Raw genomic sequence first — 18,763 nt, 5'->3', positions numbered from 1 at the left:
GCTGGGAATCACAGCTTCCTGGAGGGTACCAAGCTCACAGAACATGGTTTGGTGGTGCGCAGGGAGCCACGTGAGCCATTTCTCAGAATGATGACTTAGGCCCACATTTAAATCTCTTCTGTTAATGGTGGTGTCAGTTTTGGAACTTAAGCACATTTTCTAGATTAAAATGCAAAGTAAAAAGCATTTCCTTGGGAAATCATCTTTTCTTAATGTCTCCTTATGGCCTGCTTTATGTTTTTGTGTCCTGCTGTTGGACTCTGGGTTTGCAATGTCCAATGCAGGCAGGTGGGAGAGAAGCTGACTAAATTAACAGGAGCAACTTTCTGCCTTTTCCCATTTCCTTTCCATTTCTCTTGTCCGTTTCATTTCCTTTAAAAAGACAAAGTGCCTGGAGTTCCCCAGCCATCCAGTGGTTAACACTCTGCGCTTCCAATGCGGGGTTCAATCCCTGGTCAGAGAACTAAGATCCCACATGTTGCACGGCCAAAAACAAAACAAAAAGAACAAACAAACAAGAAAAGACAAAGGGCCCAATGGTTTACATGGTCTCAGGATCCAGGTTAGTTAAATTCTTCATGCTCAGGTACTCTCTTTAATGTTGCCTGAGGAGGATCTTTAAGATCTACAGATTTTATTAGGACAACAAAAGGATTAGTTGAAAAGTTATGAACCCATGGGGTAAAGTGCATCTATTGATAGAACAGTTAACTCAAGCATAACTACACACAGAAAAATTATTTTGAAAATACTGTTGTAACAATTTGGGGCCATCTAATCCCTCTACACTGTGCTGTGGGCAAAAAGCAAAAACCAAACAAACAAAAAAGACAGAGAGAGCCTGAGACATGAGGAGAGCGCTCTGTCCTGGCCCTTGTTCTCTAAACTTTCATGGCACTAGTTCCACATCTGCTTGAGGTCCCAAGTGTGCACACTCATCTCCACTGTCTTTCTATTCCAACTTGCTCAAGGATGAGCTCAGACTTTCTGCTTCAGTGTCATCAGAGTTCTGCAAGTATGCTTGTACTGTGCTTGTTATTTCTTTTTTATGTTACTACTTGCTGTTGCTCAAAGTATGAAATGAAGGAGATTTCATCCTCCTGCCAGTTTCTCTTCAAATGGTTTTGGTTGAGAATGTTCTGGACTGAGTTACATTATTCTGTATCATGCAGAGGGTGGTCCCTAGACCAGCGACATCTAGCAATGCACAATCTCAGGACTCACTCCAGACCTACCAAATCAGAAATATGAGAAAAACGGCCTTTTACTGCATTTTAACACACGGTATTGAAAATGCTACTTAAAGTCTCTCTCTTCCATTATACTTAAATTTCAGTTAGGGAAGGAATCTGTATTGTCTAGCTCACTGCTGAATATCTAGGACCTAGCATAATTCTTGGCAGATAGTAGGTTCTCAGTAAATGTTTGCTGAATGATAAATGAATGGATATCTGCAGAGTAATGGTTGTTTGCTTAACCTAATTGTTAAGTAACCAGTGTGTTTAGAAGGGCTCAACTGAGGAGTAATGCTAACAGTGCAGACAAATGAGGTGTGTAATTAGCACCTCTGATCCTGTTGTTATTTCCCAGAATAGATTTTCTGCCCAGTTGACTGTGATTAAGCGAAGGTAGACAACCTCCAAAGTGTGAAAAGGATTGGCCCATTTGGCAAAGAAGGTGACCCTTGTCCTCTCCTACTACTGTATCCTCAAATTGTGAGATTGATGATCTGCCCCTTGGCAGTCTGAAATTTTGCTCTCTTTTGATTGAAAAAGGTCATATTCCAGTTAAATCTACTGATTTGTCTCTCTTCCAATTTTATCTCTGAAATTGAAAATCTCCCCACCCTCTCTTCCCCCTCACTTTCTTTTTTTCTTTGGTACAGACTCCCCCTTACCACTCTCTGGCTATTCCAACACCTGTCTACCTAGTCTTCATTCTTACAATCCCTTTCATTCAAAGATGCTTTGCAAACTGCAGGTCTGGTCATGTTCTCCTTTGGTTAAAATCCTCAGGCATTTTTCTGCTGCTGGCAGGATGAGATCCAGTGTGCTCAGAGAGGGATTTGAGGCCCTTCATGGACCTGGCTGCCCGGCCAGCCTCCTCTCCTGTCAATCTCCTTCCTAACCCACTCTGGCCACCACACACCACATCTCATTCCCCAAACACCATCTGCATCTCTGCATCTCCATGCTTTTGTTCATGCTGTGTCTCTGAATAAATTGTCAGCCTAGTGAGCTCATATCATGTTCTGGTTCAAATCTGGAGGGAAGGCTCCCCTCCCCTATCTCCCACAGAACTGTTTATTTCTTTTCTCTGCTCACATACCACACTGTACATGTATCTATTATGCAACGCATCACACTCTGTTGTAATCACTTATTTGTTTACTTCACTTCCTCTTCCAATATATCATATTTTCCTTAATGGCTGGACTGTGCCTTGTTCACAACACAATGTGATGCAAAGCTTGACACAGAGATGTTAATAAAAGTTAGTTGATTGAATAAACTTAATCTTCAAATTATTATTATTATTATTATTTTTTGCGGTACGCAGGCCTCTCACTGCTGTGGCCTCTCCCACCACGGAGCACAGGCCCTGGATGTGCAGGCTCAGCAGCCATGGCTCACGGGCCCAGCCACTCTGCGGCATGTGGGATCCTCCTGGACCGGGGCACAAACCCGCGTCCCTTGCGTTGGCAGGCGGACCCTCAACCACTGCGCCACCAGGGAAGCCCAAATTATTTTTTTTTAGTAGACTAAATCCCTACCCACCCTTGCTGGACTTTAGTAATTTCTCCTGGTTATTTTCATTAAGAAAGGGCTCATCTCACTGGAAATATGCCCATTTGCTGGAGTATATTCAGACTTTCAACATTTTTTAAGTTGAAAGAAGGTGATTCTATTCCTCTAGGATGGTTGTGACTGTTAAGCCTGGCTGAGTACATAGTGGTTGTTAATATCATAACTCTGCTCCCCAAAGCCCTCAAAACACTTGCAGAAGATACAAGTGGAATCAGTGAAGCCTGGTGCACAAACCCTTTAAAGATGCCTGTTAGTACTTGTCATGGACTGAATATTGCATCTCCCCAAAATTCATATATCAAAACCCTCTCCCGCACAATGCAGTGGTATTGGGAGGTGGGGCTTTTGGGAGGTAATTTGGATTAGATGAAAATCGGAGGGTGGATGGATCACACACGAATGGGATTAGCGCCATTATGAGAGTCATGAGAGAGCTTGCTTCCTGTCTCTCTCTCTGCTCTCTGCCATATGAAGATTCAAGGAAAAATCTGCAGTCTGTAACTCAGAAGAGGGCTCTCACCAGAACTGACCATGCTGGCAGTCAGCTGATCCCAGACTTCCATCCTCCAGAACTGTAAAGTTCTGTGGTTTATAAGTCAACCATTTCTGTTGTTTCTACGGCATTTCTGTTGTAGCAGCCCCGATGAACTAAGACATTACTTTGATCACTCTGCCCACTGGCCCTCCCACCCTGCCCTTCCTTACTACTGTCCATTCCCAAAGCTAAGACTTAAGGAAATCAACATCACTTGCTCCTTGGGCAAAGAGTAGGTCACTTTATCCTAGGAACCAAAACAAAAGACAAGTAGCAACAACAATTGAAAAAAACCTATAATGGATAGAATTGAAATCCATGGAGTAAAAACTAATTTAGTTTCATGAGGGTAACTGAAGGGTATCAGGGAGTCAGGAAACAGTGTACGTTTTCACCCTAGAAAGGTCACTAGAAAGAAAAGACTTGAACCTGGTCCAACGGCACTTACTGTCCAAAAGGAGCCAGCGTGGCTGTTCCAAAAGCTCCTGGCTCAGAGGCCTTGGAGCTCTGTGTGTCAGGGCTCCTGTGGTTGGAAGAGAGAACAGTGCAGGTTATGGCAGGTGGTGGTGATTGACTGTGATGGTAACTGCTGTTAAAAGAGAGACAGGAGTCTCTGGAACATTCTTACAGCTAAACCTCAAGGATCTGGAGCATAGTTTGGGGACCAGAAGGCTGTCAGGAATTGTAAGAGGCAGCTCTTGATGACAGGTGACACTGTTAGTTCCTTGGGAGCAGGAATTAACTGAGCTTCATTCTACCCCTTTGCCATGGATATGAGGTGGCTACTCTTTTTGTTTCAACTCCCCTTTGCTTATCTTTCTACTCCTGCTTCCCTTGACAGCGGAATGTCTCTTCATATATTTTTCGTTCAAATTTTTGAGAGGTAAGAATGTCGTCGTTGCAACTTATCACTTTCTGTCTGGGGGGAGCTTCTGTACCAGGCTACCCCATAGCACACAGCCAGCCTGTAGACACAGTTGTTCTTGGGGCCGGTGCCTGCTGCCCTGACCAATCAGCTGATGGATGATAGGGGAGAGGGTGTCACATGGTACCACGTGGTGGATTGTGGTTCAAGAACCATCTAGAGATGCTTTACTCTGTTGTGCCTGTGTCTCCTAACCCATTTAGAAGGAGTTTATGGGCAAGTCAGGTGTTCTAAGGCAAGATGTCTTGGCTATAGACATATTTTGGAAACTCTGATCATGATTTCTCCTAGGTATTACCAGTGAGGGTGAGATCCCCATAGGCTCCTGTTCCAGTTTGTACTGTATCCAGCAATCATACATGAAATGACATGTGCATACATGGTACACCTGATGTTGCATTTCTAATTGGAATCATTCAATCAAGGACACTTGCCTGTATCAAACGTACCTTTGCTTTCCTTACTGTGCTTGAGGACATTGTTTTTGTTTCTACGGGTGTGTGTGTGTGTGTGTGTGTGTGTGTGTGTGTGTGTGTGTGTGTGATTAGAAAGGGAAGTCAGGCCTTAGTTCTTCATTAGTGAGAAACTGATAAAAAGTAAGTTGTCAGGTAAGAAGACGCATGCTGCCTCAAAAGTTTTATTGTCTATGTCAACACCATTTACTTTATGGATGTTCTTTTTTAAAATAAATTTACTTATTTTATTTTTTGGCTGCATTGGGTCTTTGTTGCTGTGTGCGGGCTTTCTCTAGGTGCGTTGAGCAGGGGTTACTCTCCGTTGCAGTGTGTGGGCTTCTCATTGCAGTGGCTTCTCTTGCTGTGGAGCACAGGCTCTAGGTGCACAGGCTTCAGTAGTTGTGGCACGCAGGCTCAGTAGTTGTGGCTTGTGGGCTCTAGAGTGCAGGCTAGTAGTTGTGGCGCATGGGCTTAGTTGCTATGTGGCATGTGGGATCTTCCCGGACCAGGGCTTGAACCCGTGTCCCCTGCATTGGCAGGTGGATTCTTAACCACTGCACCACCAGGGAAGTCCCTGGATGTTCTTCTTGTTCTCTATAAAACACCTCTTTTTCCCCCACCTGCAAAGTACAGCTAGAAAGGATGGCTGATGGTTCAGCTTGCAGCCTTAGCTTTTTTATATCACTGCTTCGTGCCTCTGAATGTGTAGTTTATCAGCATCCTTTTTTTTTTTTTTTTTTTGCTGTACGCCGGCCTCTCACTGTTGTGGCCTCTCCCATTGTGGAGCACAGGCTCCGGACGCGCAGGGTCAGCGGCCATGGCTCACGGGCCCAGCCGCTCTGCGGCATGTGGGATCTTCCTGGACCGAGGCACGAACCTGTGTCCCCTGCATCGGCAGGCAGACTCTCAACCACTGCGCCACCAGGGAAGCCCTCAGCATCCTTTTTTTAACTGACCTGCATAGACACTTTTGTTATATTGCCCAACTTGTTCTCCTTTGTTATCCAAATTCCAACTCAGGCTTGATTGCTTAACTGAGTAATTGATTTATTCATTTGACAATTTCTTATTGAGTGCTTAACCATGAACCAGAAACACTTGGGGTCACTGGTCTGTTTATTATTAGACTGCTTACAAGTCTAAATTTTCCTCAGAGAGAACTGTTTCCATTGCCATTCCTTTGGATGTCTTCATAAATTGGCATTTCCTAAATCATCCCTTGACATATGACTATTTGATACCACATGAACTGGAAAAACATGTCCATATGACCTTGTTTCTTGTATCTATGTTGTTCATACATTTTCTTTGAAGAACCATTCATTCTTTTCCATTCTTCAGAGCTTCTGGCATCACCTTCACTTTCCCTAAGAATCAGATGAGCAAAATGCTCTCCTCTGCCTCATTTTTCCCTCATCCTCTTAGCAAAGGCAATGTTTATAAACCCCTCTAAAATTATATTTTATCCAAATAGAAAATAAATATAATCAGCTTTCTACAAATCTGCCTTGAAGACCAGGGTCTCATAGTCTTACACCTAGATTTTCTGTCCTCTTTTCCCTTTTATTTTCCCCTTACAGAGATCCCAGTGCTTAAGTAGATGCCAAACTCATGCCAGATTCTCACTTGGTGTTTGTGGACCCAAAACCATCACCAGTATTATCTTCTGACCTCTACTCTTTCCATTGCTGTATTCTTGCTTTCTTCATATCATTGTTGTTATACCTTTTTCTTTTTCAATGAAAAGTTTCCATAATCTACCCACACTCATGGCAGATGGTCAGTCAGTATTCTTTGAGTACCTAAGACTTTGCTGATATTATTTTCCAGCTCCTCTTGTTGCTGTTTCTTATGTATCATCACTGTCCTGATGCCTTCTTTTCTTTATAAATATTTGACAATTCCGCTTCTGCATAGAGAAGGGACCCTCCTCACCCAGGACATACTTCTGCTTCTGAATTTCTTAAAGTCTGTAAACAATGTGTTCATTTCAATTAAATTCAGCAGACATATAAATTATATAAATTGAATGCTACTACGTACCAGCCTCTGTGCTGGGTGCTGGGAGCTTCCAGGGAGCCAACAGATTACTTTCCTGAAGCAATTCTCCCCTCAGAGTGATTCCCTTCTGTTATGAAGGGAATAATTTCAACCCTTTTTTATGGCAAGGCTGAAGCCTGCTGTGAATTCCCCAGGGTTTATGGGGCGAAAGGAGGATAATTTAAGGATCCTGGATGATTTAAGGGTCCCAGGAACATCCAGTATCTTCCTTTCTACCATTTGAAATAGCTCTTCTTCCTACTGACAGGTATCTAAGATTGTCTTTTAATTCTAAGCCTGAGGTGACTTAGGTGAGACTTCAGTTTTCAAAAACATTTCCAGCAGGTAAGGATATGAGTTAGTCCTTTGAAGCATCAATGTCTCCTCTTTGATGATAGACATTTTATTGGGTCCCTTTTCTTAATGACCTCTGCCAGTGTCACAGGAAACTCTAACCAATGTGGTGTCTGTATGTGTTGGCCTGACCCTCATTTTGATATTGGCAGATTCAAATTAGTCTCGAGCCTTTGAAACCCTCCATGGTTTACAATAAAAGTTCATAGGCAGCACTTTCACCATGCATAGTCTTTAAGTTCTCAAATATCCCCAAGCCAACACCGGAATTAACATTAGACCCCTGAGTATCCCCACGCTGATGCTGATACACCTGGGGTTTTCAGCAGGTGGTGATAATGGTGGTAATGGTATTCTGGGTGGGGCAATTCTTTATTGAGTGGGACTGGCTTTTATTTTTAAAAAATATTTATTTATTTATTTGGCTGCACCGGGTCTTAGTTGCAGCACACAGGATCTTTAGTTGCAGCATGTGGGATCTAGTTCCCTGACCAGGGATCGGACCGAGGCCCCCTGCACTGAGGGCGTGGAGGCTTAACTGCTGGACCACCAGGGAAGTCCTGGCTTTTTTTTAACTGCAGGATTTAGCCTCCTTGTCTCCTACTACAAAATGCCACTGGTGTTCTCTACTGAAATAACTAAATGTGCTCACAGACATTCCCAAATACCTCTTAGAACCACTGTGTGATGCTCAGACATGTTCCCATCTCATTAATCACTTTTCCTTATTTCCTGCTGATTATAGTTGATAATTTTAGGCACAGTGCCTTTTCACATGTTGCTCTTGGTGGCCCTTGTAAACTGAAAAAGATTTCATCCCATTCTCATATACAATGGTCGTCACTGTCTCATCACTTTTAATTTAAAAATTACTTGTATTTCTGTTGTAGTCATATACTCCTTTTTGCTGTTTTTTTTCTAATGTTCTCACTGTTTTTGTAAATACTGTACATAATGAAGTTATGTGTAGAAGGCCTTAAAAATTAAGCAAACACAGCAAATAAGCAAACACACATGAGTAGACTAAGACCAACGTGATGGTCGAAACTAAAATGACTTGTACAGGAAACCAGCAGAGTTAGTTGCCGGATGTTGCTCTGCAGCTGACCTTGTACACAATTATCAGAGTTTGCAAACTGAAGTTCATAAGTGTGGAAGGCCTATACAGTTATTCAAAGCAGATAGTAGTAGCAATGCTACTAGGGGTACTTACTGACACCAGTTACAACCAAAGCTTCTACCAGGTCTCCAAGGGAGTGACATGTCCAAGAACTCTTTTACCAAGTACACAAACCAGGAAGTCCTAATTTATTAGTTAATGGAGGTGATTGAAATGTCACCCCTGGGTTTTACTTTTAATCTGCTAATGTTTACCCTAGAAACACTGACCATATCAGAAGGTACTGTTACTTCACTCAAGCTTTAATTTAAAGGGGCAATAGTGGTCAATAGCAGCTAGCCCTATCAGTTAAATGAGTAAACCAAACAACAGAATTTTTTTCAACAGGTTTGATTTATACTAGGAAACATATGCAGATTCTTTGCTAAGGGCAGCGGTGGGTAGGTATGAGAAAATATATTTAATTAGGATTTATCTAGTAAATTAGAAATGAGATTTATCTAGTAAATTAGGAATGAAATTTATCTAGTTAGTGAAAGTGAGTAAGTGAAAATTAGTTATGCTTCTGCTTCTTTGTTTTTTATTTCTTTAGACTCTTAAAATTTTTTAACTCTTGGGCTTCCCTGGTGGTGCAGTGGTTGAGAGTCCGCCTGCCGATGCAGGGGACACAGGTTCATGCCCCAGTCCGGGAAGAGCCCACATGCCGCGGAGTGGCTGGGCCTGTGAGCCATGGCCGCTGAGCCTGCGCGTCCGGAGCCTGTGCTTCGCAACAGGAGAGGCCACAACAGTGAGAGGCCTGCGTACCGCAAAAAAAAATTAAAAAAATTAAAAAAATAAAATAAAAATTTTAAACTCTTATAATTGCCAAGAATTTTCAATGATGACATATGGGGGGGTGATAAGAAAGCAAGCGAGTTGCCCATATAGTTTTTAGATATTATAGATATTACAGTCATGATAAATACTAGATTTTCAGCATAGGCACGATCTCAGTTAAATCACCTGTAATTTAAATCTCAACATCCTGGTACATAGATCACCATTAGGTGGACAGCTGTCTGACTTGCCTTGTAATATTTGAGCTGCACATACAGAAACCAATATCCCCTTGTGGAAAAGACTGCTCATTAACCCCTTGTATCCATCCTCTCCTGCTTCCTTTTGTTATAAAGTTCTCACTTTAAGCAAGGCACATGGTTGCCCAACTAGAGATTCACCCCTTATTCTCTTTTACGGCTTGGTGTGGCCATGTGACCAAGTTATTGTCAATGGGCTATAAGGAGAGGTAAATGTGTACAATTTCCACATGACTTCCTTAAAAGGAAGTTGTTTGCTCTCCATTTCTTTCTCCTCCGTTCTATGGACTGGAATGTGGATGTGATTGTGAGTCAGCTTTGGCCATGCAGACGAGGACAAGCCTTGAGGGGACGGCAGAGCCACAAAATGGAAGGACCTGAGTCCCTGGAGGACATCGTGGAGCAGAGTCTTCTGCTCACTCTGGGCTGCCCTCCTACCTCTTGACTGTCATGTGAGAGAGAAAGAAACTATCTTGTTTGAACTACTATACTCGGGGGTCTCTCCTTTGAGAGCAGCTTAGCTTGGATCCTAACCAGTAAAGGACACTCATGTATTCAGTGGAGAGAGAAATCCATTTTCTTTCCATGTGGAAGCATTCCTAGCAGTTTTTGAACAAAGATGGGAATGATAGGGTAAGTTTTAAAGAAAAAGGAAGTGTGTTATTACATCATAGGATTTTAAAAGTTTGCTTTTCTCACTGAGAGAACATTGCACATTTACATTTCTTTTCTGGGAACATTTATTGAGTGCCTACTGTGTGTAAAACACTGTAGGAGGCCCTGGGGATACAGAGATGAAACAGACACAGTTCCTGCCCTCAAGGAGCTCACAATCTACTATAGCAGACAGAAGAAATATACAAACAAATGCACTACAAGATAGGATGCATATAACAATAGAGATCCCAGTGAGCTTCTTCGGGAGCATAGAGCTGGGAGAGGACTTTCACATGACAGAGAAGGAAGGAGGACCTCAGGAAGGCCTCGCAGAAGAGACTGCATTTGCACTCCATGGTGAAGGACTGGGAGAAGAAAAATGGGAAGCCAGGGGGTCAGGTTTCTGGAGCAGTGGGGACAAATGTTAGGGGAGCTTAGAAAACACAGGAAATCTCCAGACTTTTCTGGAATATGAGGTGGGTGAGAAGAAGTGCTGAGACTTAATTCTGGAAATGTGGTTTGAGGCCACATAGTGAAGAAGCCTTGAATGTTATATTTAGGAATTTTAATTTATTTTGTACTGGTGGGAAAATACTAAGGGATTTTGAGCACTGAAGTTAGAAATCGACAGGACATTCTAGGAGACTGAATCTCAGGCTTTAGCATGCACCAGAATCTCCTAGAGGGCTTGTTAAGATAGAGATGGATGCCCCCCCACTTAGAATTTCTGACGTTGTGGGTCTTCAGTGGGGCCCTAGACTTTGCATTTCTAACAAGTTCCCAGGTGATACTGACGCTGCTGGTCTGGAGATGTTGCTTTGAGAACCACTGTTCTAGGAAAATGTATCTGGCAGGTGTGCAGGGGCAGAGTGGCAGGTGTGCAGGGGCACAGTTGCAGGTGAGGGGTCCAGAGGTAGGTGGATCAGATAAGAGGATTGGTCCAGGGGAGAGGACCAAGTTATTGGAGAAGAGGGGTGAATATACAAACATTGCTACAGAGGTAAATGCATAAGACTTTTATACTATCTGGATGTGAGAGACAAGCTACAAAGAGAGAGAATCTCATTGACCTAATGTGAATGATAAAAAGTAATCCTGTTATCTGATATTGAGAAGGTGGAAAAGGAGAAGGTATGAGTGTGGGAAATTATTATGAGTTCAGTTTAGAAAGGCTGTGTTTGAGGCACCAATAGAGTGTTAGCAGGGAGATGTTCACCAGACATAATTCATGGGTCTAAGGTTTGAGAAAGAGAGAGATCAGAATTAAAGACACACATTTTAGAGCCTCAGGCATGGAACTATTTGTGGAAATGATGGAGGTTGGGGTGGAGTATGAATATATGGGAGGTGAGAGCTGAGGATAAACCCCTAGGATGAAGAAAAGGAGGCAAAGAGTGAGAAGGTAGCTGGAGAACCAGGTTAGTAAAGGGATCCTGGAAGGCATGGGCTTAAACAAGAAAGGGATGGTTAGCTGTTTTAACTGATGAGAGTGGGAAGTAGATAAGGACAGAGGAAAGGACACTGGATTTGCCCATTGGCAAGTCACCGATACCCTTTGGGAGATCAGTTTTGGGGGAACTGGCGGGGGGGCATACCCAGATGGCAAAGGAGAGAAAAGTTAGTGGAAGGGGAGAAGTGGAGGTAGAACGAGCAGGTTAATGACTGGGGAGACTCAGATGGGAGAGTGTGCAGAGAGATGGAGCAGGGGCCGGAAGGGGAAGTAGGGCTGGAGGACATTGGTTCTAATGTCTAAGAGACTTGAGCAAACTGATGGGTGAGATTAAAGAAAAGTGGGGAGAGGAAGGGATGGTGGGAGGGAGGGAGAGAGAGAGAGAGAGAGGAAAGTAGCAAGATTACAGAAAAATTGAGAGGGGATAGAACTAAGGGGTAAAACATGGAGGTGGAAGTGCGCAGGGGGCAAAGCAATGTCTTCTCGACAAACAAACAAGAGACGTGATCTGGGGGGAGTGAAGAGGTGGGAGAGGCTGTGGATGGGAGGTGAGGAGCAGAGGTCTAGAACAGTCACTTACTGAGGAGTGTCCAAGAACTTCCACCCTTTCAGTCCCTTCTGTCATCACTCTTGACTTAGTGACGAGCTCCACCATACGACTAGAGCCATCAGTCCAAGCTGGCCACGCACTGTGTGGCCTTGGGTCCCGCCTGCAGCCTCCTGGATTCCAGGAGACACAATTTCATACTCATTTGCTAGTAGGTGGCCTTTGCTGTAAACACAGATTTTCAATTTTTAATTTTTTTTCCAAGTGCACAGCTGGTAACTTAATGAGCAACAGTCTCCAACAAAGTTCTTCAGGTAATGGATTCTCTCATTTGATCCCTGCACCCCTTAATGGGTTCAGCAGCTTAATACTGCTTTAAAAGTTCTCCACATTTGACTTGTACTCACACCTTAATCCTGCTAGAATGGGAGAGTGTACTCGAGGCTCAGCTGGGACACTTCTTAGAACTGGAGGAGGCCCAATATGTCTGTCAGGTTAAATAGCAACAAAATGACCAATTTCCATGATTGTTTTATAATACTATTTGCTTATGTTTCACATTCATAGTCAAAGACCTAGGAAAGTGCCAGTACATTCATTCCAAGTTCTGTTTAGAGAATGAGGATGTGTGTTTAATCATGAACTAAGAAGACATGCCAGCTGTACTATCTGTGTTGGAAAGGAGTGGGCCACGTAATCATAATAAGTGGCTTTAGATCAGGTCTGCAAGCAGTAGATGACAGCACACCACTTTTTTTTCTTTTAATGCTTTATGTGGTCATGCAGTTTCCACTGGAATTGGTAAGCATTTGGATCCATATGCTCAGAACTAATGCCACACACCAGGGCAAGTTATCAGATATTTGATTTATAAGTAATAAGAAATTCTCCAAATGAAGATTTATTTTGGTATTCTTTAATTGCAGGGTTAACTGAAATGTCTAAAAAAGTGAAAAGTATTTACTATTTTACCTTATTATTACTGCTGTGAAATTTCTGTTTTTGTATGATAGTGTTTATTTGCAATTAGGTACCACAAATAAGACCAGAGGTAGAAAACAGCACACCCAATAACAAGCCTCAAACAAAACAGAAAACAAACAAACAAACAAAAACCAAGACCACACATACATACAAACCTCCTGAACCAACTATGTTCAAGAATTAATAAGTTGCACCCCTTACCCCTGTGCACTCACGAGGCTGGTAAAAGTCATGCCTTCCAGCTTTTTACAATCTAACTATGTTCTCGGCACCGAATAAGCTTTTTAAAAGCCAGCTTGAAGTCTTCATTAAAACTTGTGTAGAGCAGAGGGTTGATCAGAGAATTAACATAACCAAGCCATGTCAAAAAATCGGCCACTTCAGAGGACACGGTGTAGATGCTCAGACCTACAATCAGCTCTTTGATGAAGAATGGCAGCCAGGACAAGATGAATGCACCCAAAATCAGTCCGAGGATGCGTGCTGCCTTGCGCTCCCTGGTACTGGAGATTTGCTGGCGTTCTCCCGGGGTATCTAGGTCATGGGCAAAGGGAGGGATCCTGATGGAGGTGTGGATCTTTTCAAACTCTGTGGGAGGGTCTGAGGTGGAGAAGTCAGACACACAGAAAGTCTGTGTCAGTTTACAACTGGCGAACGAATTTTGGCTATCCGTGCTTCTGTTGCTTAAGTGCCGGCTCGATCCTCTTTTCTGGTAAAGGCTCTTGGCTGCATGGTAAATCCGGTAATAGAGAATCAGTATCAAAGTCAAGGGGATGTAAAATGCCCCAAGTGTGGAGTAAATGGTGTAGATGATGTGGTCGTGCTGGATGGTGCACTGACTAGGGGGCAGGCTGAGTTGGCGGTGGCTCCTCCAGAACAGAGGGGGCATGGAGATGAAGACGGAGATGGTCCAGACCGTGAGGATCATCAGCCCGGCCCTCTTGGCGGTCCTCTTCCTGGCATACTCAATAGCGTTGGTGATGGCCCAGTACCTGTCCAGGGCAATCACACAGAGATGAAGGATGGAGCAGGTGCAGCAGGTCATGTCCACACTCAGCCACACCTCACAGATGAAGTACCCCAGCTTCCAGCTGTCCGTAACGATGTACGTGATGCTCAAGGGCATGACGAGCACGGCCACCAGGAGGTCCGTCACAGCCAGAGAACAGATCAGGTAGTTGGCAGGCTGGTGGAGCTTCTTGGTGGTGCAGATGGCCATGATCACGGCTGAGTTTAGCAGCATGGTCAGGGCGGTGATGATCACCAGAGTCATGGAAATGAGCATCTTCTCAGTGATGGTCTTCGGTCTCACAGCCACACTGGCTTCTGGGGTACAGTTAGTGATGTTCATTTTCCCCTGTTCTAATCTACACTGTGGAGAAGCTGATGGTTATTTTCCTGCAGTTGGAAACTATGTAGACTTGAAAATCTCTCATTTGTAAGGAGGCGGTAATTTTTTCTTCAGCTGCATAGTCTCCTGGGTTCCATTTCGTGTGGGTAAAGGGAAGCACCACAGCATTTCTTCTGAATGGAGGGTTCCTGGAAAATAGTATGCTACTGGTTAATGAATGAAAAAGCCATATTCTTCATGGACATACATACACTAGCAAATGTAAAATAGATAGCTAGTGGGAAGCAGCCACATAGCACAGGGAGATCAGCTCGGTGCTTTGTGACCACCTAGAGGGATGGGATAGGGAGGATGGGAGGGAGATGCAAGAAGGAGGAGATATGGGGATATATGTATATGTATAGCTGATTCACTTTGTTATAAAACAGAAACTAACACACCATTGTAAAGCAATTATACTCCAATAAAGATATATTTTTTAAAAAGCCATATTATTTTACCTGGAAGACAAAATGACAGTATTTTGGTATTCATAAAATCTTTACATATTTTTGATATAATTTTTTTATTATTTGAATGTAATCTTCATCTTTTTTAAAAATTGAAGTATAGCTGGTATACAATATTATATAATGTAGAGGTGTACAATATAGTGATTCACAATTTTTTTTTTTTTTTTTGTCAGTGTGGCATGTGGGATCTTTTTTCCCTGACCAGGGATTGAACCCGTGCCTGTTGTAGTGGAAGCATGGAGTCTTAACCACTGGACCTCCAGGGAAGTCCCGTGAGTCACAATTTTTAAAGGTTATACTCTATTTATTGTTATTATAAAGTATTGGCAATAGTCCCTGGGCTGTACAATATATCTTTGTAGCTTATTTTTTATTTTATTTTATTTTTATGTTTTTGCGGTACGCGGGCCTCTCACTGTTGTGGCCTCTCCCGCTGTGGAGCAACAGGCTCCGGAGGCGCAGGCTCAGCGGCCATGGCTCACCGGCCCAGCCGCTCCGTGGCATGTGGGATCTTCCTGGACCGGGGCACAAACCCGTGTCCCCTGCATAGGCAGGCGGACTCTCAACCACTGTGCCACCAGGGAAGCCCTGTAGTTTATTTTATACATAATAGATTCTATACATAATACAATCTATTATGTATACTTCTTAATCCTCTACCCGTATACAGCCCCTCCTCCCTTCCCTCTCCCCACTGGTAACCACTAGTTTGTTCTCTATATCTGTGAGTCTGTTTCTTTTTTGTTATATTCACTAATAAACTTCATCTTTACATTATTATTCAAATGCTACATTTTTAAAAAATTCCCAAACTCTTTATGAGGAAGACATTATCAAATTTTAATTCTATCTTGCCACCCAAATTACTGCCTCATTTAAATTTATAAGGCTTTTTACACTTGGAAACATATATTCACATAATATCACGCTTTAAAAATTCTGGGACCATTACATTAAAGGAAAAATTATATTGTTTATAATAAGAAGCCTTCAAACCAGATTTAAAGTTTCACAGCAAATATTTAACTTCAGAGATATTTTAGTGTCACAGTGGGATGGTGCAATTTCGTCTAATTATTTCTGACATTTTACGTATCCCACTGTGCCTTTCTCTGGAGAAAAGAGAGAAAAAAGCATATAACGTCACTTTGATGTTTATGGCAAATTGTTCTCAGAGTAATACAGTAAATTGACTATGAAACAGAATGATCACCAAGCTCAAAGATCTCTATATTTTTTAAAATGTGTTTAGTTTTGGTTAACATTTGTGTTTATCTATCCATCTATCTATCTATCATCTTTCTAACGACCTATCTGTCTTGTCACCTGTCTACTGGAACACTGTCATTAAACTGGGCAGTCAATGAGATAGTCAGTGACATTTACTGAATGCATAGCTGTAAGGAATTTTTAAAAAATAAAGTCAAATATAAATGTATATTCATGAGAATAAGTCAGTCAAAATCTGCATAGGAATATTCATGGCTAATGACTATTGGTTAGAACACAGATCAAATCTGATTTGACTCTATGACATTAGGTCCAGGAAAACTTCAGAGAAATACTGGTGTTTCAGCAGTTTTAAGAAGGGACATAGATTGTTGTGGATTAAGCCCAACAGACATACTGACTTCAGCAGAGGATGAGGGCAAGAGCAGCTGAGACATGTGTGAAATGGGAGTGAAGGTGGGTAAGAGGTCTTTGGATAAAGTGGAAATTGGAAGGCAGTGGGCAGGAATCAAAATCTCCAGCCTGGATGAGATTTAGCTCTAAATTTAATTTCTCCTGTTTATAGGGCAAAAACCAAGAAGAGGGTAAATGAGGATCATTTATCTTTTAGACACAGAAAATGAAAGAAAATAATGATGATTTCCCTAAAGATCAGAAATGAGGCAGTTATTTTTAAGACAGTCTGTATCTTTCTTCTGCCTCTCTGTTTCTATGATGTTTTACAGTGTTTCTGTGGATGTACCTACCTTTTTTCCTCCTTTTTTTGGCTGCATGGCACTGCATGTGGGATCTTAGTTTCCCCAACCAGGGATGGAATCCATGCCCCCTGCAGTGGGAGCACGGAGTCTTAATCACTGGATGGCCAGGGAAGTCCCTGGATGTACCTCAGAAGTCCACTTTTGAATGTCTTGTGTTTCTCTAGTTCTTTCAGGGGACTTGTGCCATCAACAATTCCTTCTTTCTTATAAATGGAATATTTTTTTCGCCGCTGGTACCTTTCCCTCCTTTTATAATCAGTTTAAATGTGCATGTATATTTGAGACCAGGCTATAAAACTGAAAGAATATGGGCTCTGGAATCAGACAGACATGGGTTCAGATCCCAGCTAAGCCATCTACTAGCTGCTTGGGGCAACTTCTCTACATTTTTCCTGGTGTCTTATGTCTTTATCTCTCCATTTTGACCCCTTTCTGTTTAATAGCATGAAATAAAGTTGTTTTTTTCTCCAAATATTAATCCTTAGCTATGTGTTTCTTGGGTTCTTGAGGTTTGTGGGGTTGAGTAGTTCTCAGTAAAAAGGCTTTTCCACTCCGATTGTAAGATTAAGAGCATACAGTAGCATGAATAAGGGACAGAAAACTTTAGAAATTTCAATTTGATTATAGAGGCAATTAGGAAATGCATTAATTTTGAAAGTGTGCAGTAAAAAAAAAATCAGAATAATTTCAGCTTCATAGAGCTTTTAAAAGCTGCTCTATTTAGCTGAGCTCCCATAACTCCTACTTGTAATTTCTCTGGTGACACTCTTTTGCTCCTTATTTTGTAACTATTTATTTTTCATTCCCCTCATCAGACTGTACATTTCTGGAGGGTAGGATGTATGCCTGATTCATCTTCTTAGCTTTAAATTAAATTTAATTTCTAGTTAAATTAGTAAAAACATTACGGTTTGAGGGGACTGCATTGTCAGCTCTTTAATGTGACTTCCTGGTTTATTTGTGCCTGAGCCTCTCAGAGTAGAAGTTTTCTATCCTTGTATTGTCAGCCACCCTAAACTCCTGCACACATCCAACTTGCCATCTTTCATCTGTTTTCATTTAACAATATATCTTGAAGTTTGTTCCATAGCAACACATGTAACACATTCTTTCAGATGGCTGGGTAAGATCCCCTGGGGGGTGATGATAAATTGAACAAGTGTGGAGAACTGGGCTTTGGAGCTCTTCACTGTTTAAAAAAATCAGGTAGGTAAGGAGGAACCTGCAGATCAGAGGACAAGAAAAGCTCCTGAGGTGGAGGAGAACGAGGAGAGAGAATTCCATGCCACGACCATGTGAAGGAAGTGTATTAAGTAAGAGAGCGTGATCCACTGTGTAAACACTGCTGACAGACTGTGGATGGGCTGGGCAATCCGGGTGACATCCATGACCTTGACAAGAGTCATCTGGTGCCATGGTGGAGTTTACTGAAAAGAGGAGCAGAAAAATAAGGTGGTGGATGTGGAGGGAAATGTGGAGTCAGGGTTGTTTTCTTTTTAAGATGAGAGGTTGTCTTTTTAAACCAAGCTGTTCATAGTTTTCTTTACTGCTACATTCAGTATCCTTTGTATTGGGCTGGGGAGCATTTGTGGAGTGAGTGAAATGTAAAAGAGGAAGCAGGAAAGCCGTAAGGAGGAGGCTCGAGTCAGTCAGTGGGGCCTCGGGACACCAGGTTAAGTAGAATTCCCTGAGCAATTTAAGGGATCATGCTGGGGGCGGTGAAGGGGCCAGAGATACAGCCATATTCAGGAAATGACCCAACCTCAATTGTCTTGGCTTCCTTTTATAAGAAAATAACACAGTTGATAATCACTACCAACTCCTTAGGAGGTAGTATGATTTCTAATTAGAACAGAGCTTGTTACATAGCACCTGAAAATCTCTTAAGCATCTTTAGCTTCTCACATAGTGCTGGGGGAGGGACTCTAATAACACTTCAGTCAAAACACATTCTGCAGAACC

General features: G+C 42.4%; 1 protein-coding gene across 1 annotated transcript; it reads right to left on the bottom strand.

Annotated features, from left to right (window-relative positions):
* Window positions 1-9,944: 9,944 nt before the first annotated feature.
* Window positions 9,945-14,475, bottom strand: HTR1E (5-hydroxytryptamine receptor 1E). Its single transcript, XM_022552246.3, has one exon. The coding sequence runs from the start codon at window positions 14,299-14,301 to the stop codon at window positions 13,204-13,206; it is 1,098 nt and encodes a 365-aa protein (XP_022407954.1). The 5' UTR covers window positions 14,302-14,475; the 3' UTR covers window positions 9,945-13,203.
* Window positions 14,476-18,763: the final 4,288 nt, after the last annotated feature.

The sequence above is a fragment of the Delphinapterus leucas genome, chromosome 12 (genome assembly GCF_059928025.1).
Source record: "Delphinapterus leucas isolate spDelLeu-1000000601 "Yukka" chromosome 12, BTC_Dleu_Yukka2, whole genome shotgun sequence".
Lineage (NCBI taxonomy): Eukaryota > Metazoa > Chordata > Mammalia > Artiodactyla > Monodontidae > Delphinapterus > Delphinapterus leucas.
Note: the sequence above shows the minus strand (reverse complement) of the source record. Positions and strands in the feature narration are given on the sequence as shown.